This window comes from Aristolochia californica, unplaced genomic scaffold, assembly GCF_029961685.1.
Source record: "Aristolochia californica isolate CCGP_79_NKW_82.1479 unplaced genomic scaffold, dmAriCali1.0.hap1 SCAF_9, whole genome shotgun sequence".
Taxonomy (NCBI): Eukaryota; Viridiplantae; Streptophyta; class Magnoliopsida; order Piperales; family Aristolochiaceae; genus Aristolochia; species Aristolochia californica.
The window spans coordinates 2351554-2371701 of NW_027182290.1; the positions used below are offsets into that span (position 1 = coordinate 2351554).

General features: G+C 39.3%; 3 protein-coding genes and 1 long non-coding RNA gene across 9 annotated transcripts; 2 read left to right on the forward strand and 2 right to left on the reverse strand.

The window, feature by feature from the left end:
* Positions 1 to 1285: 1285 nt before the first annotated feature.
* LOC137940088 (uncharacterized) lies at positions 1286 to 2337 on the reverse strand. The gene is made up of 3 exons (XR_011110311.1): positions 2288 to 2337; positions 1910 to 2102; positions 1286 to 1371 (listed from the first exon to the last, which is right to left on the reverse strand). It is a non-coding gene; the product is annotated as an uncharacterized lncRNA (long non-coding RNA).
* A 4598-nt stretch (positions 2338 to 6935) lies between these two features.
* LOC137940958 (uncharacterized) lies at positions 6936 to 10721 on the forward strand. 4 transcript variants are annotated; one of them, XM_068786089.1, is made up of 4 exons: positions 6936 to 7050; positions 7200 to 7296; positions 8182 to 8445; positions 8591 to 10721. In XM_068786089.1, the coding sequence occupies exon 4, from the start codon at positions 8623 to 8625 to the stop codon at positions 10474 to 10476; it is 1854 nt and encodes a 617-aa protein (XP_068642190.1). In that variant the 5' UTR covers positions 6936 to 7050; positions 7200 to 7296; positions 8182 to 8445; positions 8591 to 8622; the 3' UTR covers positions 10477 to 10721. The 4 variants fall into 4 exon arrangements, with proteins under 4 accessions (XP_068642190.1, XP_068642191.1, XP_068642188.1 ...); XM_068786090.1 differs by lacking the exon at positions 8182 to 8445; XM_068786087.1 differs by having other exon boundaries at positions 8182 to 10720.
* A 490-nt stretch (positions 10722 to 11211) lies between these two features.
* Positions 11212 to 14665, forward strand: LOC137940983 (very-long-chain aldehyde decarbonylase GL1-9-like). Of its 3 annotated transcripts, XR_011110344.1 has the most exons (4): positions 11212 to 12076; positions 13581 to 14241; positions 14416 to 14449; positions 14589 to 14604. XR_011110344.1 is itself a non-coding variant. In XM_068786148.1 (2 exons), the coding sequence occupies exons 1-2, from the start codon at positions 11846 to 11848 to the stop codon at positions 14121 to 14123; spliced, it is 774 nt and encodes a 257-aa protein (XP_068642249.1). In that variant the 5' UTR covers positions 11212 to 11845; the 3' UTR covers positions 14124 to 14478. The 3 variants fall into 3 exon arrangements, 1 of the variants encoding a protein (XP_068642249.1); XR_011110345.1 differs by lacking the exon at positions 14416 to 14449 and having other exon boundaries at positions 14589 to 14665; XM_068786148.1 differs by lacking the exon at positions 14589 to 14604 and having other exon boundaries at positions 13581 to 14478.
* Positions 14666 to 15149: 484 nt separating this feature from the next.
* Positions 15150 to 15933, reverse strand: LOC137942111 (auxin-responsive protein SAUR77). Its single transcript, XM_068787795.1, has one exon. It carries the CDS (start codon positions 15597 to 15599, stop codon positions 15231 to 15233), a length of 369 nt encoding a protein of 122 aa, XP_068643896.1. The 5' UTR covers positions 15600 to 15933; the 3' UTR covers positions 15150 to 15230.
* Between the last annotated feature and the right edge of the window lie 4215 nt (positions 15934 to 20148).

Consider the following 20148-nt stretch of genomic DNA (forward strand, 5'->3'; position numbering starts at 1 on the left):
AGTCAGCCAATTGGGCTGACTCCAAAAAAGGGAAAGTAATTGGATCAACATGTCTCCCTTACTAACACTAAACTCCTGACTGCCACCACCTACAGCAGCTTTTATGAACTAGTCAAAGGAGCTCCCTCCTCATCTTTGCAAGTTTAGCCTTCGGAACATATAAAAGGTTTCTGTTCAGTGTTTTCAATGGCATTAACCATGACATAACCCTCATTCTTTATATCCTTGAGACGAAATTACAAGAAAACCGTAGCATCACCAATTGAATGAGACTTGCCTTAAGTGGGACAGTGGAGTACAACAGTTGATTGCTTGTTGGTAACCCACTTAAAATTCTAAGCATATCCTAAGTCAACTTTCAGAATTTCCTCAGCTCAAACACGACCAAGCCAGAAAAACTCTACTCCATTCTCATCTTTGGTGGAGTATTACTTGTAAATGCAAGTTAAGTGAAAAAATCAGAGAATTCTCTAATTCTTCGAGTGCTCTAAGAAATCTTTTTTCTTCAAAGAACATGTCACCAGAAATTTACTGGTTTCAAAATTGCTTTGATGGAACTGAGTCGCATCCAGAATATTCAGTAAATGATTCACAAAAAGTGACGTAATGACATCTTGGTGATGGCTAATTGGAAAGGGTGCTGAACCTGTGAACCATCTTGGAAGCAATCTACATGGTGAATCCCTTGTGGATGCAATCCACTTTTTTCTTGGATAAAGCCACCATCTCATTTAACTTTAATATTCACAAGGACTTTCTGCAGTGTAATAATCAATATTCCTATGATGGAACCCAATTGCATCCAGGAATCCTGAAATGATTTAGAAACTGATATTATGACATATCTTTGATCACTAATTGAAATAGGGTCTGAACACATGTACCCTTTCAGAAGCAACATAGATGGTGAAGTGCGAACAATATTTTTCAAGGACAAAGCCATCTTCCAATAAAACTTCAAAAGCTACAAGCACTTTCTACATAAATCAGCTTATAATTCCTCATGCATACACTTTTGTCAATCATTTAAATAATCTGCACCGTAGTCTGGCAGGTATTCCGCATCTCTCATCTCTTCTGAGATTTTTTTCTAACATGCATATCTATCTCTGTGTGCTTTATCTCTTGCACTACCATGCAATCATATGAGGCCTTGAGTTCAAGTGTCAATCGTGTAATGGGTACAAAATTAAAAAACTAATAACAAAATAATACAGAAAGTGTAAATAATGTTTTGAATTATGATATTCATTTGGCAGGAAACAAAGAGAGACAATTACTCCTTTCCAATGGTTGTTCCAACTGCTTTGTGGGCTCTGAAGTATCTGACATGTTACATCCCGAGGTTGGTCCAGCTTCTTGAGGTAAATCCTACATAAAAATTCCAACACCAAAATAAGTGTTGAATTGAAAAATATCACCTATTTAAAAGACCATCAAATGTTCCAAAACCCATCACAGCGTAATCAAGAGTATTGACATACAAACAGAAACTTTGAGATTAATTTTTTATCCACCCACCAAAAATGTTTATTAGGAAGTGGTAAAGGTATAGAGAACAGCAAGATTTTTTAAAAATGGATAAGAACAACAGAATAACAACAGCTATTGAAGATAAGGCTCAAAGATCTGAACTTAAGTAAATTAGTTTTTCCTTCTGCTTCCAGAGCAAGCAGAGCCAGTATAAAACACAGCATAAGGGAAAAAGTTTCTCATTGCAAAATATGTCAATATGAAATTTTGAAAAGGTTATTTTCCCATATGATTTTTTTCACATTGGCAGCACTAATCACCTCCCAAAAGTACAACATTAGTTGGATCTCTCACTGATGATGTACAATTATACTACAGTTTCATCATTTTTTTAGAAATCTTGTCAACAGAAGTAATAGCACTCATTAATCCTCACCTTCTCCTAATCTTCCACAGGTTAACAGGAGCCTTCACATCAATTTCATCCTCATCATTATGAACGGATCTCACTGCACTGCTACTTGTCACAAGCTTCTTCTTTTTTTGCTTCATTTTCATCCTCAGTTGCAAAATCCGATATAAATTCATCCACCGATTCTGCATTTTCTTCATCTATCGCACTTTCTGGTCTGCATTATTCACAAATATCCAGCACCGAGTCACATAAAAAGTTCCATTATATGTCTAAATCATTCTCCAAACAAACAAAGTTGCAATTATATGGGATAGATGAATGCATTAGTCTTCAACCTTATAATGGAATAATGGATTCATACAAATATAAGAAAGAGAGTAGAGTTGGCAAATCACATACGGTGCAAAAGCTGCGCAAGAGCAAAAGATCCTGTAAACTCCGTGGAGGAGCTTCCACTGATATTTCTAGATAAGGCTCAGCTCCTGTCAATCGGACCGCTCCTGAAAATGTTTGAAAAAGACCAGTATCAAATTTATCAGAAAGAGAAGGTACTTTTCAAAGTGACAATTCAAGCGGGTTGAATACCAGAACCAATTTCCGATTCCTACACTAGTAATCTACTTGAGTAGATTGCAATAAATTCTAAGAAGACGAACCAAATACCAACATAAAGACCTGAAACTAATCAATAGGTGGGCCTACTAACTGAAAGTATTCAGAAATGCTATCAACTACACATCTGTTTTGATTGCCTCGCCTCAACTACATTAAAGGAAACAAAATCGCATGCGACAAAACGGGAAAATGGTGAAATCGTAAAAGCATTTTGCATTATACTAATCGAACTGCTGATAGTATAGAGAAATGAGAGGAACCATGCCCAACCTGAAAACAAAAATGTATAAATATATAAAGAGCTGAAGATTCGGAGAGACAAAAGCACGACACCTTCCGTGATCTCCTTAAGCGGATTACTGTCTTCTGCAGCTAGCTCCGTGAAATTTTAGCGGCTTTTCTTTCCAGTCCTGCTTTGCCGCGTTAACGAACGTCTCCCTCCCCACAGTACACTAGAGCATGCAAAGTGAGAAACCGGAAGAAAAAGGTTTTAAATGGGACATGCCACTGATGCCAGTAGCCAGTAGGCGTCACGCCGGACCTAACTACGCCAAGAAATAAGTCCAGATCGACCCAGTGGACTTGAACATATTACACCTTTTTCAAGTCCAGTCCTTTAAAAAGCCATTCTAGATAAGTGCTAGACATAAGAGGATTCAATCCCAACCCAATTCTAAGCCTAATGCAGATGTAAAATCACTAATGGTAAAATGGATTAAATGAAATATGATAATTTTACCATTTCACCATGTACAAATTTTGCTATTATTAAATTATGTTTAGTTTTATTCAACACATTAAAGTTTCAATATTTTTCCATTTTATGCTGAAGGTTTTCTAATAAATTAGATTGTGTTAACTAAATAAATAATATATAACTAATTTATTTTATTATAATTTTATTTTCTATCATTACTCTGTCATTATAATTTTAATAATTTTACCTTTTGTAAAAAATTATGTCTTAAAGTTATTTATTTAAATAAAGTAATATAAAAACCGGAATCCTATTCAAGTCTAGCCCAACCCCTAATAGGGCCAAGGGTTCAAATTCGACACACATAAGGTAGCAAAATATGACTCGATTTTAACTTAAATGGGTTAGATTCGGATTCATACATCTTACTCAATTAATTGTCGAGTCTAGCTTGGACTTGACACGAAAACTAGACCCGTATTAGTTATATAACTCAAATTATATATTTATGTTTAATATAACCTTTTATGATTTTCAACTATTTAAAATATTAAAACGAATTAACTTAAAACTAGAAATTAGGGTTTGATACACATTATTGATCTAATTATAAATAATTAAGGTCTAGGTAAACTCATTTAACAACATGTTTCCAACTGATCTACAAGCGTTATTGAAAGTATCAAAAATATTTAAATATGCCTTTAATTATTTGCTTTTAATTAAAAACATAATAAACGAGCTGCAATCAGATTAAAAAAAATGTATATATATAATCATATTTATAAATTAGTGTCTCTTTATCTATTAATTTTGATTATTGAATATTAAAAGGTATATTGTTTTTTTAAAATATATCATGCAACATATATTCACCTAGGGACAAGTTGCAACAAAGATGAAAAATCTGTCACTCCAAACGAACACAAGGATTTGAGGATCAAAACGCAAAACGAAAAATCGAGTAATCGGATAAAATCGACTCTCCTAATGTTTCAGTTTCAAACTGATTTTGAAAACTCAAATCCATAAAATGCAACCCATCGTGAAAAACCACGAGAGAACAAAATCCAAGTGAGGAAGAAACTAAGCTTTAATGTCAACAAAGATGTGCAAAGCGTGCTCCCGTTTTCCGCATAAATTCTAAGCTTTCGTGTGCCCGTCGAACTCCAGGATCTCACTCTGTGACAAAATGCAGGTTGATGGAAGAGAGAAGCAATTGAGAGCAGCCAAAAAAATCAACGTCGTGCTATCATGATCTACGAAGAGGAAGGCGAACAAGACACGGAATGTCCTTATCTCCTTCTTTTGGAAATGAAAGGTCCATACCTCTTCATAGTTCACAATCAAGAACTTATCCCAAGACCATCTCATCAAATTTATATTAATCTTTATTTTTATCTTTTCCTTGATAAAAGTAATTACAATTTTGAATTAGATATTAGTACAATATATTTTATTTTTTTTGTTGAATCCATGTAATATATCGGGCATTCGCCAATAAATATTATTATTTATTTAAACTTATTATCGATCCATCAAAAGAGATTACAAAGTTTAGGGTGATAAAAATCCAAATTAATACATGTTATAAAAAATAAGTCTAGTTACACAACAATAACTATAAAGGGTTGGTACAACATTTAATCGTATGATTAATCGGAGTTATTTCACAAAGACGAAGAATTGGGGGAGAAAGCACATTAAATACTTAAATCTATTTCTACTTATATGACGTTCGAGGATAAAAATGAACATTGTTAGAGAAATATAAGAGACTTAATAATAGTTATAATTTTTTTAAAATTATTTGTTAGATATCTCCACATAGGCTTAAATTAGTCCAGAGTCATTTTCCACAAAATAAATAAGAATAAATAATTAATTTATTAACTATATAAAATATAAAGTATTAAAAGTAAATAATATTGATTTTTCGACTCTTCAGATTAACCACTTTTCAGGAACAATGAATGGTAAAAAAAACCGAAAAACGAAAGGAGAAGTTCGGTAGATTCGCTAGTTTTCAACCGCCGCATTTTCAAGCATTTTTTTCCTTAAAAGGCAACTCCATAGTGACGTCTCACGTGCAATTGACTTTTTGTCAAAAGGAGCACGAACCACCGAAAACTGGTACTGTCGCACCAATAATTGGACATCGACAAATAATATTGTAACACGTCAAGGCCTTTTTCTCTTCTGGCAATGATTTTGTCATGGTAGTTATTTTACCTTTTTTTCCTTCTAAAAATGAAAAGAGGTCGTTACCAGACGCGCTGTCGCGGGCGTCGGACTGTCGCAGGACTCGAAAAGCGCAGAAAAGCCACGGATTCGAAAGCTTTTATTAAAGCTGGAATATTGAAGCTAGGATTGTGACACGTGGAATGGACGTAGCGAATTGTGATCGAGTTGCATGAACAGCAAAACCGTTCGAGGGGGGACATCGAACGTGAGAAGGCGTTGTCGGTGGCTTCGCCGTCTGTCGGCTTGGCTTGAGCTGTTTGTGCTTATTGGTAGGGTGTAGTGGGCCCAGCAAGTGTATCCGAAGGTGGACTGTCGATCTCAGAAGTTCATTTTCTCTATCTAACCCAGGTGTAGATACAAGAGTAAGAAGGCAAATTGCACGGTGGTTCACTCGTAATTACCGGTCTGAGAAGGGACCTACTGTGGATCCAACGGATATGAGCCCCCGGTAGGCTAATTTGTTCAATTGCTGGTGACCTTTCCCTATCGTGACGTCCATGGTTCTTGTCCAAAAAACAGTTAACATAAAATTGCGCAAAAAACTGACGAAAAAAACACTTCTCGCTCTTTTACACGCCACTTCACGCCAGATTTTTACTTTCTTATTTTACTTTAAGATAACACGTCGGACGACGCCAATTCTTTTCCTTAACTCCCCACTCAACCACCTGACATTAGCTACTTTGGCTTTACGAGCCAGCGAGGAAGGGGTCAAGGACTCAATAATGGACCCCTGGTGTTGAGAATTTATTCTCGCTTCTTTCCGTGCCCCAGGGGCCATAATCCATGACTCAATCAGCCCGTAGTTAACAGTGTACGTAAGTATTATGGTGTTTCTTTATTCTCTGCCTCTTCCGTGGTCCAAACAGACATTAGTGGACTTCTCTAGTAATATGTAATAATTGTACCACGAGAAATTCGGTATTAAGGTCCTTTTCATATTACTTTTCAATTTTTTTATAATAAATCTTATACTAAAAAATAAACACTAAATCAACTTAGAGTTGAGACCTTTGAGATTTTTGTAGCCGAGAGTCGAAACGACTCGGACGTCTCAGACCGGACTCCTGACTCCTGACACTTGAGGCCGGATATTTCCCGACGAGAACATCGTAAACTCCGCTGGCTTTTTTTTGTCGCCTTGCAGGGCGTCACCAAGACAGCGACGTGCGCAATATCCCGCGAGAAAGTGCCAAAATCCCCGCTGAGAAAGGGCGCCTATCGTCCACCAATAAAAAGTCTCCGCAAAGTCCAAAAAACATAACAAAGCAGCGTTGCCTTCCACGCGCGTAGGGGGTGTGGGTTCCACCAGCTCTAGCCGGCACAACTAACGGCGCACCTTGTCCGATGCGAAGCCGACGTGTGCGACACTGTGTGCCACATCAGCACTTTCCGTCAACTAACCGTCGATTTTTTTCCCTCTGTTTTTTTCTATTATTTATTATCTCATCCTCGCTCGCGGCGAATGGCAATCTCGCTCGCTTCATTTCGGTTTTCGCTCCTGTTCTTTTCCCTGGCTGCCTCTCGAGTCTGGAAATCATCGGCTTGTATGGAGATCCGTTGATTTTTCAATGGCTTTGCTGCAGATCTCATTAGGATCTTTCAGGTACCGTGTATCTCAACGAGTTTCTGTTCATTTTCATTCGATTTGTGGGATTTATTTTTTTGCGTGAATTATTGTATTATGGTCTGAACAGCAGGACTGTTTACTTCGAAGTTTGTTTCTGGTTATTAATAGCTGCTTTTTGGCTTTAGGATAAGTGGATTTCGGCTCTGGTGGTCTCGATTTGGATTTCTGGTACTACCTCACGACTAGAAGCTCAGATTATTTGCATTTAAGTCTTGATCAGAAGTAAGAGACAATTTGCTTTATCATTTGTTTTTTCTTTTTTTCGAATGAAATTTCTATGTTCTTCTTGTCTTTAGATTCTGTTAGATTTATCTTGCAGCTCTGCACTTCGCTGAACTTCTCGACTGTTCCATATTGTAGTCCATTTCTTTTATGCAGAGCGTTAGATTCTTTAGATGACCAGAGGTTTCCTTCAGTCGTTGACATGTTCGTTGTGCTAAGCTTTTAGTAGTTTTTATGGTTTTGAGACGTATGGCGAATTTACATAACCACTCATTCGCTCTGATTAGCTTGCAATTATTGAAACCATTTCTGGATGTAGTATTTCCATCTCTTATGCTTTTGGTATTTTAATGTTAGCTCACGGGGGTTTTAGAGTGGAGAGTTAAGTTTAGCACTTATATTACCTTTTTCTTCCATCTTTTTCATAATTTTGAGTGTGCTGGTTTTTTATTTCGTATCTTTTAGGATTGTGACTTTAAATTGATCTTCTAAGTATAGAAGTATTTTTCCTTATGATATTTTTAATCATTATCAGAGAGATTTTGGAGGTTTTGATCCTTCGTATTTTTCTGTTTTCATTTGAATTGTTTTTAAATACAACCAACTTGTTCTGCGTGCTCGGTTTTTATTGCCTTGTGTAGTTTGAAAGAAGGATACGGTTTAGTTCAGTTTCTGCTGGACCGTTAGTTGACAGGTTATCTCAAGAGTAGTTTCATCCTCTTAGTTTTGACCTTTATTTTGTGTGTCAGATGGCATGATCAAATTTATCATAGTCCATTTAAAAAAATAAAATATAACATTTGTTTAATAAATATAGTCTCCAAGTTGTTTTTGGTTAATTAGTTTGTGATAGCTAATGCATTTCAAGCTTGTTTCTTTTGGTAGGATTAATGCAGTTTAAGGATTCTCTATTAGAAGGGGGGAAAAGGCGCTGTACACTTCTTCCAAGTGCATCCACTCTGATTGTTCTCCTCAAGGGCTTTTACCCAAGAAACGTGATCAGATATTGGAAGCTTACTAGGACTTTGACAATAAAATTTTTTTAGTGTCAACATACTGTTGACATGGATAGGTTAGACACATCAGGATTTGTTAGTGGTGGACCTCCTGTGCTGAACTTGTGTATATGTTACCACATCGGCCTATGAGGTAGCAGAAAAGATCGTCAATTTAAAGGATTGTTGGATTCCCCTCCCTGGTTTTAAATCCTACTAGATAGTTTCCATCTGCTTGTCATCTGTCTTACCAACAAGAACATAAATGGATTTCAACCTGACAGGATTTTTATTTCCAGGAAAAGAAAAACTCATCAGCCCAAGTGCAGAAATGGCTTCCATCTTGGACCATGGCAGAAGTGAAAATCTAGGTGATACATCCTTGAGCCTGACCTGCCTTGCAAATGATGGTGGTAAGCATGGTCAGTGCAACCAAACACGAGATACTCGTGAAGTCCATTCTACAGAAGTGGCTGATGATGGTTGCAGGTTGGTTCTTGGATTGGGACCTACCCAGAGTTCTTACCAAGCTGATTCTTACACAATTGCTACCACTAAAAACAAAGAATCACAGCCTACTATATTCAGCCGGCAGTTGGCTTCTGATAATGAATCTTTTATGCTCAAACTCGGGCTTACGGGTGGGAGTGAGGATATGATGTGCCCTAGCGACAACAACACTTCCGCAGAGAGTGAGATTGGTCCATCTTTTCATACAAATCAGGGCTCCTTTAGTGAAAGTAGGGTGCCCATTCCAGTTGTTGATGAAGGTTCCACCTCTGCCAAGAGAGTAGCAGGAGGCTACATGCCATCTCTTCTCCTGGCCCCTAGACTGGAAACCAGTGGCCAACAAATGCCAGGCTCAATTTCTCTTTGTCATAATCCTCAGCTTAGTCATGAACCATCTGGCATCTCCGATTGTTTGATTGATATGATCTCTGATCCAACTACACCCTGTCCTGCTTCTGAGCACCGAGGTAGCCATCCTAAAAAGTGCAGATTCAACGGATGCATCAAGGGTGCAAGAGGGGCCACAGGGCTCTGCATAGCTCATGGAGGTGGGCAGAGGTGCCAAAAGCCTGGCTGCAGCAAGGGTGCTGAGAGTCGAACTGCTTACTGCAAGGCCCATGGTGGAGGTCGCAGATGCCACCGACTGGGATGCACCAAAAGCGCTGAAGGCAAAACTGACTTCTGCATTGCACATGGAGGAGGCAGAAGGTGTGGGGAGCCAGGCTGTGACAAGGCTGCACGGGGAAAGTCGGGCCTCTGCATCAGGCATGGTGGTGGGAAGAGATGCACCGTGGAGGGATGTACTCGCAGTGCTGAGGGACAGGCTGGTCTGTGCATCTCACATGGTGGTGGCCGCCGATGCCAACAACCTGACTGTGCTAAGGGGGCCCAGGGTAGTACTCTGTTTTGCAAGGCTCATGGTGGGGGCAAGAGATGTATCTTTGCTGGATGTACTAAGGGTGCAGAAGGGAGCACTCCTCTGTGTAAAGCCCATGGAGGTGGTAAGCGCTGTCTCTATGATGGGGGTGGGATTTGCCCTAAAAGTGTGCATGGGGGCACTGACTATTGTGTAGCCCACGGTGGTGGTAAACGTTGTACAATCCCAGGGTGTACTAAAAGCGCACGTGGCCGCACTGATTCTTGTGTTAGGCATGGAGGAGGAAAGAGGTGCAAATTTGAAAACTGTGGAAAGAGTGCTCAAGGAAGTACTGATTTTTGCAAGGCCCATGGTGGTGGGAAGAGGTGCTCCTGGGGCCAAGGTACATGTGAGAAATTTTCTCGGGGTAAAAGTGGATTTTGTGCAGCCCATGGTGGAATGGCTCAGGAGAAGAAGAGGTTGGGCAAGACCAGCTTGATCGGGCCTGGACTTTTTCGTGGTGTGGTCTCTCTCTCTACGGCGGGAAGCAGTTTGGATCTTGATCACTCTTCAGGAATGAGTGGTGTTTCTGAATGCGTGGAATCGGAAAACATTGGTAGTAGGCAGCTCATCCCTCCTCAGGTGCTGGTTCCTCTGTCAATGAAGTCCTCTTCCGCTATGAGCGAGGGAGGAGGAAGCAGAGGCAGTTTTGGAGGAATTCAGAACTTGAACTTCGTGGTCCCTGAAGGGAGAGTCCATGGCGGTGGTCTCATGTCCTTATTAGGTGGGAATCTGAAAAAAGCTGTCGACAGATTATAAGTGACTATATGATTTAAATTTGTTTGTCATTTGAGGGGGGATTTAGAATGAAGAATCAATGTAGGTACGGTCTTCAATATAATCATATTGCAGGGTCTGAAACTGTGAATTTCTATTTACTATTGCTATTGCTTAGTTGATTAGGGGTCTGGAAGGAGTCAAAAAGTGTTGCAGTGTATTCTATGTAGTGGTTTCTAATATTTATTCAAGTGTGAAGGTTTTGGGACCCAGGGTTGTATTTATACGAAGAAGAGTTAGCTCAACTGAGACAAACTCTTACCAGGGACCCTTTAATTTGTGCCGCGAGGAAGTTATTTTTCTTCGCAGCTCAACAAATCCGGGAGAAATTGATTTGTTTCCCGCTTTCCTTGGATCATTTATCGTCAATTCATGCGCTGCTGTACACCTTCATTTATTGCATCAATTTGTTCATGGCCCATCTCTGTCTGCGCTTTGATGCCGCAAAGAATGATGAAATCACACGTGCTAAATATTCAAATACGTGGAGAAACGCCGTTGACTCGAAACTTCCTAGTTTTCGAGTGGAACGCCGTATTTTGCTCTTCCGGTTTTCCTTCAACAATTTATCTTAAGGGGCATTATGGTCAAGATAAGAAACACAAAAATCATTGGTGAACAGAAGAGTCGGCCCAAACCTGAACGGGCCTTCAGGCAAGACCATTCCATTTCTTGACCAGCACTGGTAGTGCTACTGCAGAGTCCGGACCACACTGAGGGAGAAGAACATAGTATTCTGTGAACAGGGCGGAGATTCTCGACCCACCTGCGCCACTCCGTTCAATGATCAAAGCGAAAGTTCATAATTAGGGCGGGTTCGAATATTGTCTGTTACAGCGTTTTAGTAGTTTCTTCGAGGTTTCTTCTTCCCTCCTTCTGAATCAAGAGTCCGGGGGTCCAGAGACCAGAGACTTGTACCTTCCTCTGTATGTTCTGTTTCTTGGGAAGAGGGTCGTCCCACTGGATTAGATCTGTAGCTTACCAAATATCTCAGTGAGCTGCAACTGATCTTTTTAATTTCTTTTGGGTGAAAGGTGACATTTCTCCTTTTTTTATCTTGTTGTTCTTGAATTTGGAACCCTAAATCTGTGGTCGGGAATGCCAGTCTTTGAAGGTGTTGCGCGTGTCTGAATTCTATACATATCTTTTTTGTTGAAATTTCCCCACCTTGTTCTTTCTCTTCGTTTTCTCTACTTTTTTCTTTCTCATTCTTGAGCCATAGATTGTACAATTTCAGAGCTTCGCTGTCTATTCCTTTATGTGGGGTTCTAAATAGAAACCCATGATTCATGCTTCTCATTTGTTCTGATCGTCTATTCAGTACTTTAATATTCAAAAAATTCTAATAAAAATGGTTTTCTGGGCTGGCTATTTGAGTGATGAATCAATGGGCACTTTTGCCCCGATTGTAGTGTACTGGATATATGCTGGATTTTACCAACTCTTGCCGCCGCTGGATGGTTACCGGCTGCATACGAGAAACGAGGAAGAAGAGAAGAACTTGGTGCCACTTTCGACTGTGGTTAAAGGTGTATTGCTTCAACAGCTCGTTCAGGCAACAGTCGCTCAAATGCTATTTCTGGTGAGTATGGATCTTTGTTGTATTCCTCTTTATGGTTATTAAATTTGTCTATCAGTGAAGTAGTCATGACTTGTGAGTTAGACTGTCATGTCTGGAACCGGAGTTAAAAGGAGGAGGGTTCTGGCAGCAGTAAGTAGTCTCCTAACCACTAATTTTCAGTTCAAGTCGTCGTTACTAATTGACCAGTGAGAGCGAGAGCAGGCATCAGACCTTAGTATCATAGTATAAAGACAGACTAGGTACTTAAATTTATTTTACCAATTAAAAAAGTGAAGGGGAGAGACTCACGATTTTGGTGATGGTGGAGTTGAACTCGTTGGCGACCAGGAGGGATGTAAAGTAATCCAATGACATGTTTTCGTAACAGAAATTTGCGTTTATCAAGTCAGACAAATCATTTCATTTGAGCTACGAGCACTTGGCTGCTACTTATAAACCTAAAAGTAAATGAAAGCTTTGTTCTAGTGTAAAATAGTTGCTGGTAGTTGAAGTTGTCTTCTAAATATGTGATTGAATGGTTGTATTCTGGATGTGAGTGATCATAGGTATCTTCTAGATGTCTGAGTGCATATAGAAGTAGATCTATGTACATGAAAAATGAAAAGGCAAAAATGGGGTGGACTAGATCGTTTTTGTGAGTGAGTCAATTGACAGGCTGCAGTGGTAAGGTCTGTTTGTATATATTAGCACCCTAGATAGTTACCTTTTTTGCTTTGCGTAACAATGTGACAATAAATGTCTCTAGGGGGTTAAGAAGCTAGCTGAGGTGCTCATCAAATTCTACAACCTACATGCAGGACTTATAACTTGTTGCTAGAAGATGTGATGGAATGTTTTTCTATGTGCCCAACCTTTTTAAATGTGGGAGGGCTGTAAGAAATTACCTTAACATTGTATAACAACTTTATTTTTTCTTCTCAGTGTTAGTGTGTCAAGGTTCAAGGTGATGTTTAATGTTTAATGTTTGCTTACTTATTGACATACAGAAGCTGGACCAGCTTGAAAGATAAGAGGAACCTTTCTGAAAAACTCTGAGAAGGAAATTTTTTATACATGGCCTTAGAAAGTCTCTTTGGCATGAACAATGTGTTGGATTGGTATCAAATTGAAGTGTTTTTTACATCTTCAATTGGAGGTGGCTTCATGAATTGTTTATTTTATCTGCACTATATACTCCTTCATATGTGCAACATATTTTGTAAATCTATTGTTTCAGGATGTTTATGGTAATCCAACTACTTTGATGAGGCATGCCTGAAAATTTAGGGTTTTGTTCTCTCGACCAAATTAAAATCTTTTAGATTTCGTTTTTACTAAATGTCTATAATTGTCTGCTTCTGTTGTATTTTGGAAACTAAACATAGTGTTGAATTTTTTTCTCAGTTGTTTCTAATCAAGGATGAGAGATTTTGTTTACCTTCCTATTATCTAGAAATTTTCTAATTTCTTCCTACACTTAGCATTAACAATCAAATATTCAGTCTCTCAATTTCTTCTATTACAGCTAACTTCGAAGGCGAATTCCACTGGGATCACCATCCAACCATCCATCCCGATCCGACTACTACAAATTGCAATTGCAATGTTTGTGATGGACACATGGCAGTATTTTGTGCATCGGTACATGCACCAAAACAAGTTTCTCTACCGCCATGTCCACTCCCAGCACCACAGGCTGGTGGTGCCTTATGCTATTGGGGCCCTTTACAACCATCCCTTGGAAGGCCTCTTGCTTGACACCTTAGGTGGGGCTATATCATATCTTGTGGCAGGAATGACAGCCCGGACGGCTGTTATCTTCTTCTGTTTTGCAGTGATCAAGACTGTAGATGATCACTGTGGGCTTTGGCTTCCTGCCAACATTTTCCACATTCTTTTCCAAAACAATACAGCTTATCATGATATTCATCACCAGCTTCAAGGAACTAAGTTCAACTACTCGCAGCCTTTTTTCTCAATCTGGGACAAACTTCTTGGAACTTATATGCCCTATACCCTTGTGAAACGACGGGAAGGGGGATATGAAGCTAGATTGATAAAAGTGTAGAGTTTGAGAGGTGTACACTGCATAAGATTGTGTTGGTACATATTACTTACTGATGGTCGAGGAACAATGCAGATGCTCGGAGCTGGAGGGATGTTAGATCCCAAGTCAAAAAGTACAGGTATGGAATTGAAGCCTCCTTTCCATGTGGAGTTGCTCTGTGGGATAGTGAATAGCCTTTGCAATTAACTTTTCTTGAGGGTTTCATTTCGGAAGTTAGATTTGTTTCTTTGACTAATACCTAGACGAAATTGTATCTTCTTTTATTGGTTCTTGACCTGCAAATTTCTTGTAGGATGAGGGTTTGATGTACCAAAATATTTTCTTCAGTAAGTGTTTTCTGATTCTTGTGCTGCCATGAGGGGCCTTTTTTTTTTTTTTTCCTTCAAAATTTAAATCTCCAGTGGAGTCGTAGGGTGGTTCTCCATTAAGTAAATTTCAAAATTCATTTAACCCCATTATTTTCAGGAGCCTAGGAAGGGGGATCTGCTCGCACGGAAAGAAATGCATATCTAGAAATAAAGCTTCAGTATTACTTAATCTGGGAGGATTTAACTGTTTCTAGGGCGGACATTTCAATTCTCTACAGTAATGTAATTGAGTTTTGTCTTCTGGGCGTTTTCTCTCAAAGAGTACACGAAAGGAAAAACAGAGAAGACTTGAACTGGCTCTTCCATTAGTTAATTTAAGACTCATATTGGATTCTGATTACTGGTTTTTTCTTGTTCTCTACGAAACTTGAAACCAGAAACGCTGCGAATAATTTGGTAAAAGTAACGAAGATTAATTGCTAATACTATACTGGTAAGTAATTAGTGCAATTTCAACTCCAAAATGTACTTTTATAATATCGACAATTCCAATCTCCAGCTAATCGATACAATGCGAGCGTAGCTGGAATCCTGGCAGCTGTATCATAAAAAAACACAGTAAATCTCTCTCCTCCATTTCTGTTCACTGCAAAACGGGGCCTGGTTGCCAAAACTCAGGAGCGAATGATGAAATATTATAAAAATAAATAAAAGCGTGAGAAGAAGATCAAAGAGATTTATTACAGATATATTACAGATGGAGTTTTCCGCCTCTGTGTTTTTTCTCAATATCAGACGCTCAAGAATCCTGAGCATAAAAGTCTATAATTTCCTCCAAATCAAGCTTACGAAAAGAAGAACAATCATTATACATCAGCCACAACATATGTTCGAACAAAATCGCATCGACATCGACAAAAATCACCTCTTCTCGGGATCCTTGCTTCTTCTTCTTCATATCCTTTCTCATCATCTCGAGCAGAATTCGAAATGGGTCTTTCTCCAAAACAAACGGGTCGACCACAAACTCCCTCTTCTCCTTCCCCACCACCACAGTCACCGAATTCCGACCGCGCTCCACATCCTCGTTCACCAAAGGCCGATATCCTATCCTCTCTAACGAAGGCTTCTGGCGCCATTTGGGGGCGAAGAAGACACAGCAGGCCATGTGGGTGCCTCTCCTTCAGAAGTGGACACAATTGTGGAGAAGGATCATGAAATATATAAGCCTGGAGAGATGGAAAGAGGGCGGAGAGGGAAAAGAAAAGGAGTTGCGGGGTTGTTTTGATACGAGGTTTCGGTTCCTTTGCTTGGAATTCTCGTTTGGCGAAGGGAGAAGGAACGGTAATGATTGCGAAGAACGATTGAAATGGGGATAACGAAGCTCCAACAATCAGTTTTATAGCCCGAAAAGCATGATTTCTTGTCGAGATTTTCAGATAACTTGTTTGTGGCGATCTCTAGAATGGTTTGCTGGCAAAATAGCCGTTGGCCTGGCAGGGAATGACTTGGTAGTGGAAAATGACGGCCGAGTGCCGGCTGAAAGAGGCGCGTCGAACCTCATAGTCTCCAAACGCGCGTCTCTAGCGCGGTACCATGGGTCCATACGCATTTAACCTGCCCTCGTGAGATTGGGTGGATTCTACTTTGGGAAGGTTCATGTTTTTTATTTCATGCGAAAATTAACTTAGATTAATGAAAATACTATTTTTAATACTGCTTAATACTCGTAACAATTTACTTAGTTGAATCAATAGTAAGAATATGTGTCACCTGCTAGTCCAAGAGAGAGGGGAGTTTTTTTTTTTTTTTTTTTTTGTTTTTTTTCGTTAGGGTACGAGCTAAGTCGACAATGGAAGGGAGGAAAGGGGTCCCCTCCGCCCTTTCATATTTAAAAGTTGATGGCTCAATCTAGAGAACGGCGTGATGATCCAAGAGTCGACTTGTGACTTGGCCGAATCAATTCAATTTTAGATCGGGACATGTTAGATATGAGAGATTAGACTCGCTCCTTCTAATCAATAGTAAGGGAGTATGTGTCACCTGCTAAACCAAGAGGGGATTTTTTTTTTCTTTTTAGGGTATGAGCTAAGTCGACAATGGAAAAGAGGAAAGGGGTCCCCTTCGCCCTTTTTTCCACATTTAAAAGTTGATGGCTCAATCTAGAGAATGGTGTGATTGGGAGATTAGACTCGCCCCTTCTATTCTAGGTGAGTTTCTCCAAATTTTCCTCGAGTTCTTTGGATCCAACTTAAGTGGGGTAATTAGGAATTAAGAGTTTGTTTGGAACCCATGGAAAAGAAAAGAAAATAAGAATTTAACCATTATTATTCCCAAAATAGTTAGTGAATTTTTTATTATTATTATCTTATTTTTACTAATATTTTTTTAAAATAATAAAAGTTAAATTATCTTCATTTTTCTTTTATAGGGGTTTCAAACAGACCCTAATGAACCGGTTCAAAATACCTTGCACCTCCTTGGTCAAGACCACCCATTTTCTCATCTTTTTTCTCCAAAGATTAGAACTTTGAAGGAGTATGCCTAGTCAAACATTGAACTCTCTTTCTCTCATACTCAAGTGTCTAAATCAGGGTTTGTTTCTTTACTCAGACTCGGGATTTAACTCACCTCATCCAGTATAAAATCAGATCTGACTCGCTTGAATCGTATATCCACTCAATAAATCAGAAAACCGTTTTCTAAATCAACTCGCATACGTTAATGTCCTCGGTAGGTCCGAGGAAGAGACGGTCACACGGTCGACGGCTAACCACCAACTCCCCACAGATTCTCAACGAAGCAACAAAGAAGTTTCACCCTGTCACAGCATTTTAAATTATTAATGAAAGACGATGTAAACGAAGAATATCTGCCCAGAAACAAAAGACTCAGATCGATGACGCTTTGCTGGTCTTTTCAGCTTTGTTCATTTTTTCAATGTCCAAGCCAACAAACATGATTGTAGTTGTGCAGTCGCTGGTAGAGAGGAAGAAGACACAAAAAATAATATATTTGTATAAATATTAGGAAATAAGGATGACAACTAAGTCGGGTTAGGTCGGATTCGGAAAAACTTATCCCTGCAAAAAAACACTCTTTCCACACCATTTGGATGCACGTAGGACTTAACTTGATGAGATAAATACAATGAGATCTTATCCGATAACTGAAGGGATTATACTAATCCCTTATCATGAGCGGACTCATACACCAGTGATTTTCTTTTACATGAGCTTCTACTCGTGTGCTTGTAGAGAACGAACCATTAATTCATCATCTGAGAAGCTGAGTCAAATCCCTCAAAGTCTAAAATAGTAATGGCTCTTCGTAATAATTCCTTGCACACATTGATGAGGTCTTAGCTACCTGGTTTGAGAAACTTAGATGCAGACAAGGTTGAAGAACTCTTCCATGTTAAGTACTCAAGTCACTATTTATAGGGAAGACCGAGCAAAACCAGGTCTTAGCTACCTGTTCACTGTTCCTAGCTCAATCCCGTTAACACCGTGCTTTTCCGACTTGTGATTCAACCAAAGTCATCTTGGAATCGAATTAGGGTGGACTTGAAAGCTTCCATATTGTATGATAAACAAAGACTAAGGTTAAGTAAGCTTCGGATTAAAGGTTTGAAGGCTGCCATTTATCAAGACCTGTGTGTTTCATCTAATTGGACCTTGAAACATATAACAGTAATTTTGTTCGATTTGGCTTCTCCTTCTTGTAGGAGAGTCATGCCTGCATGATTGTTAATTGAGATGAGATGCATTTGAGAAACCCAGAGGCATTTCACGCCGGATCAATGGCTTGGTCTCGAGATTAATTTGTTGGATTGCATTGTTTAACTTATCCTCTTTCCTGCTTCACGCCTATGTTAGACCAATTGATCTCAAAATTTGGGACTTATCTTCAACCTCTAAGTCTAACCATAGCAACCCTACTGCTCTAAGTGTGATATGCTCAAGAGTAGAGTTGACAATGCTTGCTGCCATTGAGGATGACATCTCTATCGTCGATATAAATAGGGACCCGGTCTATGAAGATGAACGATTGTAACTACAATAAGAAGGATTTATAAAATTTCAGGTGTATAGGGTTATATCTTTGGTTTGGTCCTTTGATCTAATCACTGGGTTTAGGTCTTCTTGATCTTGTTGTTGGCTTCCATTTGACTTGGGATGAGGGAAATTTGGTCTTGTGCTACATTTGATGTTCAAATTAGATGGATTTTATTGTAAATTATATAACAGCTCAGGAAATTTTGACAGAATTGGAACAAAATTTCTCCAATCTTTTGTATTTTCTAGGATCTAAAGCTTCATCATAATTCTTCAATGATTTATTGTTCACATGGGGGGGACCTTCGCTCTTCGAAAGTGACAAAAATTTGTAAGACAAATGCCCATCCCTCACTTGAGTAGAAAGAAAAGCAAGGGATGTTGCGATTTTTACATGTAACATGTATATTTTGCATGAAGTATATGAAAACATATGTAGCATGAACCATCTAATTTGAGACCATCAATTCAATATTCTGCACTATGTTGATAACCCTACATATATAGCTATGTTCTTTAAATAGATGGGATCTCTGATACCAGTTGGTACAGAAATTTGGTAGAATAAACCTATCACTGAGATTGAGGTCAAAGGAACCTGGCCCGACAACATATGGAGCTCATTCACCTCGAGTTATGTAAGTGGTTTGGTCCATTTGTGGACGAATTGGTACAGGGATCTATGTTAAGGAACAATTCTACATGGATTAGTGAGAACAAATATGTTGAGTTTATTAGTTGGGAATGAGGTTTCCTAAGATGGCTAGTCATTTTCTGATAGGCCTTCGACCTAACTACACATGGTATCAGAGCAGGTACTTGTATGTGAGCCTTCAACCAAATTATCCACATGTAGGAGCCCAGAGGGCCTACACGTGAGGGAGAGTGTTAAGGAATAATCCCACATGAATTAATGAGAACAAATATATTGAGTTTATTAATTAGGAAAGAGGTTTCCTAAGATGACTAGTTATTTTGGGATAAGCCTTGGACCCAACTGTTAATGTAAATATGTATATGTAAAGGGGCATACTTGTCTTTTTCTTTGGTCCAAGGGCATACTTGTAAATTCCCTCTTCTTCTTCCTTTTCGAATAGGGTTTCTCAAACCCGACGGATTTTGTAATTTCGAATGAGAGTTTGATAATACAGAAACCTCTATGAAATCAGAGATATTTACATGGTATCAGAGCAGGTGGTCTCGAGTTCGAGTCCCGCTCCCCCCGTTTGTTTCGTCCCCGCATAGGTGGGACTTTGTCTTTGGCCGTCCCTGTTTAGGTGGGATTGTGCATTTGCATTTGTACACGGGTGTTCCCCGTGCGGGGGAGTGTTGGAATGACTTGTCTTTAATATGCATGATGAGCCTTCGCTAATAGATCGGTCTTTTGACGCAATGGTAAGTAACATGGTATCAGAGCGGGAAATCGAGTGATTTTGCTTCGATTTTTCAGTCTAAGGTGTTTTAGTTGCTCTCGCACTCGAAATTTTTTATTTTGCTCGGTTTGTGCTCGTTCTGTTCGTCTGATGCTTTCGCGCTGCTCGTCTGCTTCTCGTCCGGTGATCCCTGGTGCTTGAAGACACCTCGCCGCCTCGCACAAGCTCTATCGTGGGTTGAATCCTCGTTTCGGTGCCCTCAAAGGTTGTTTCCTCTCTATTTCTC

Bases quoted from the DNA above. Each gene is read 5' to 3' on its own strand.
- LOC137940958 (XM_068786087.1), top strand. From the start codon at position 8,557: ATGGATTTCAACCTGACAGGATTTTTATTTCCAGGAAAAGAAAAACTC.
- LOC137940983 (XM_068786148.1), top strand. From the start codon at position 11,846: ATGGTTTTCTGGGCTGGCTATTTGAGTGATGAATCAATGGGCACTTTT. The intron at 12,077-13,580 runs GTGAGTATGGAT...CTTCTATTACAG, and splicing joins TCGCTCAAATGCTATTTCTG to CTAACTTCGAAGGCGAATTC.
- LOC137942111 (XM_068787795.1), bottom strand. From the start codon at position 15,599: ATGGCCTGCTGTGTCTTCTTCGCCCCCAAATGGCGCCAGAAGCCTTCG.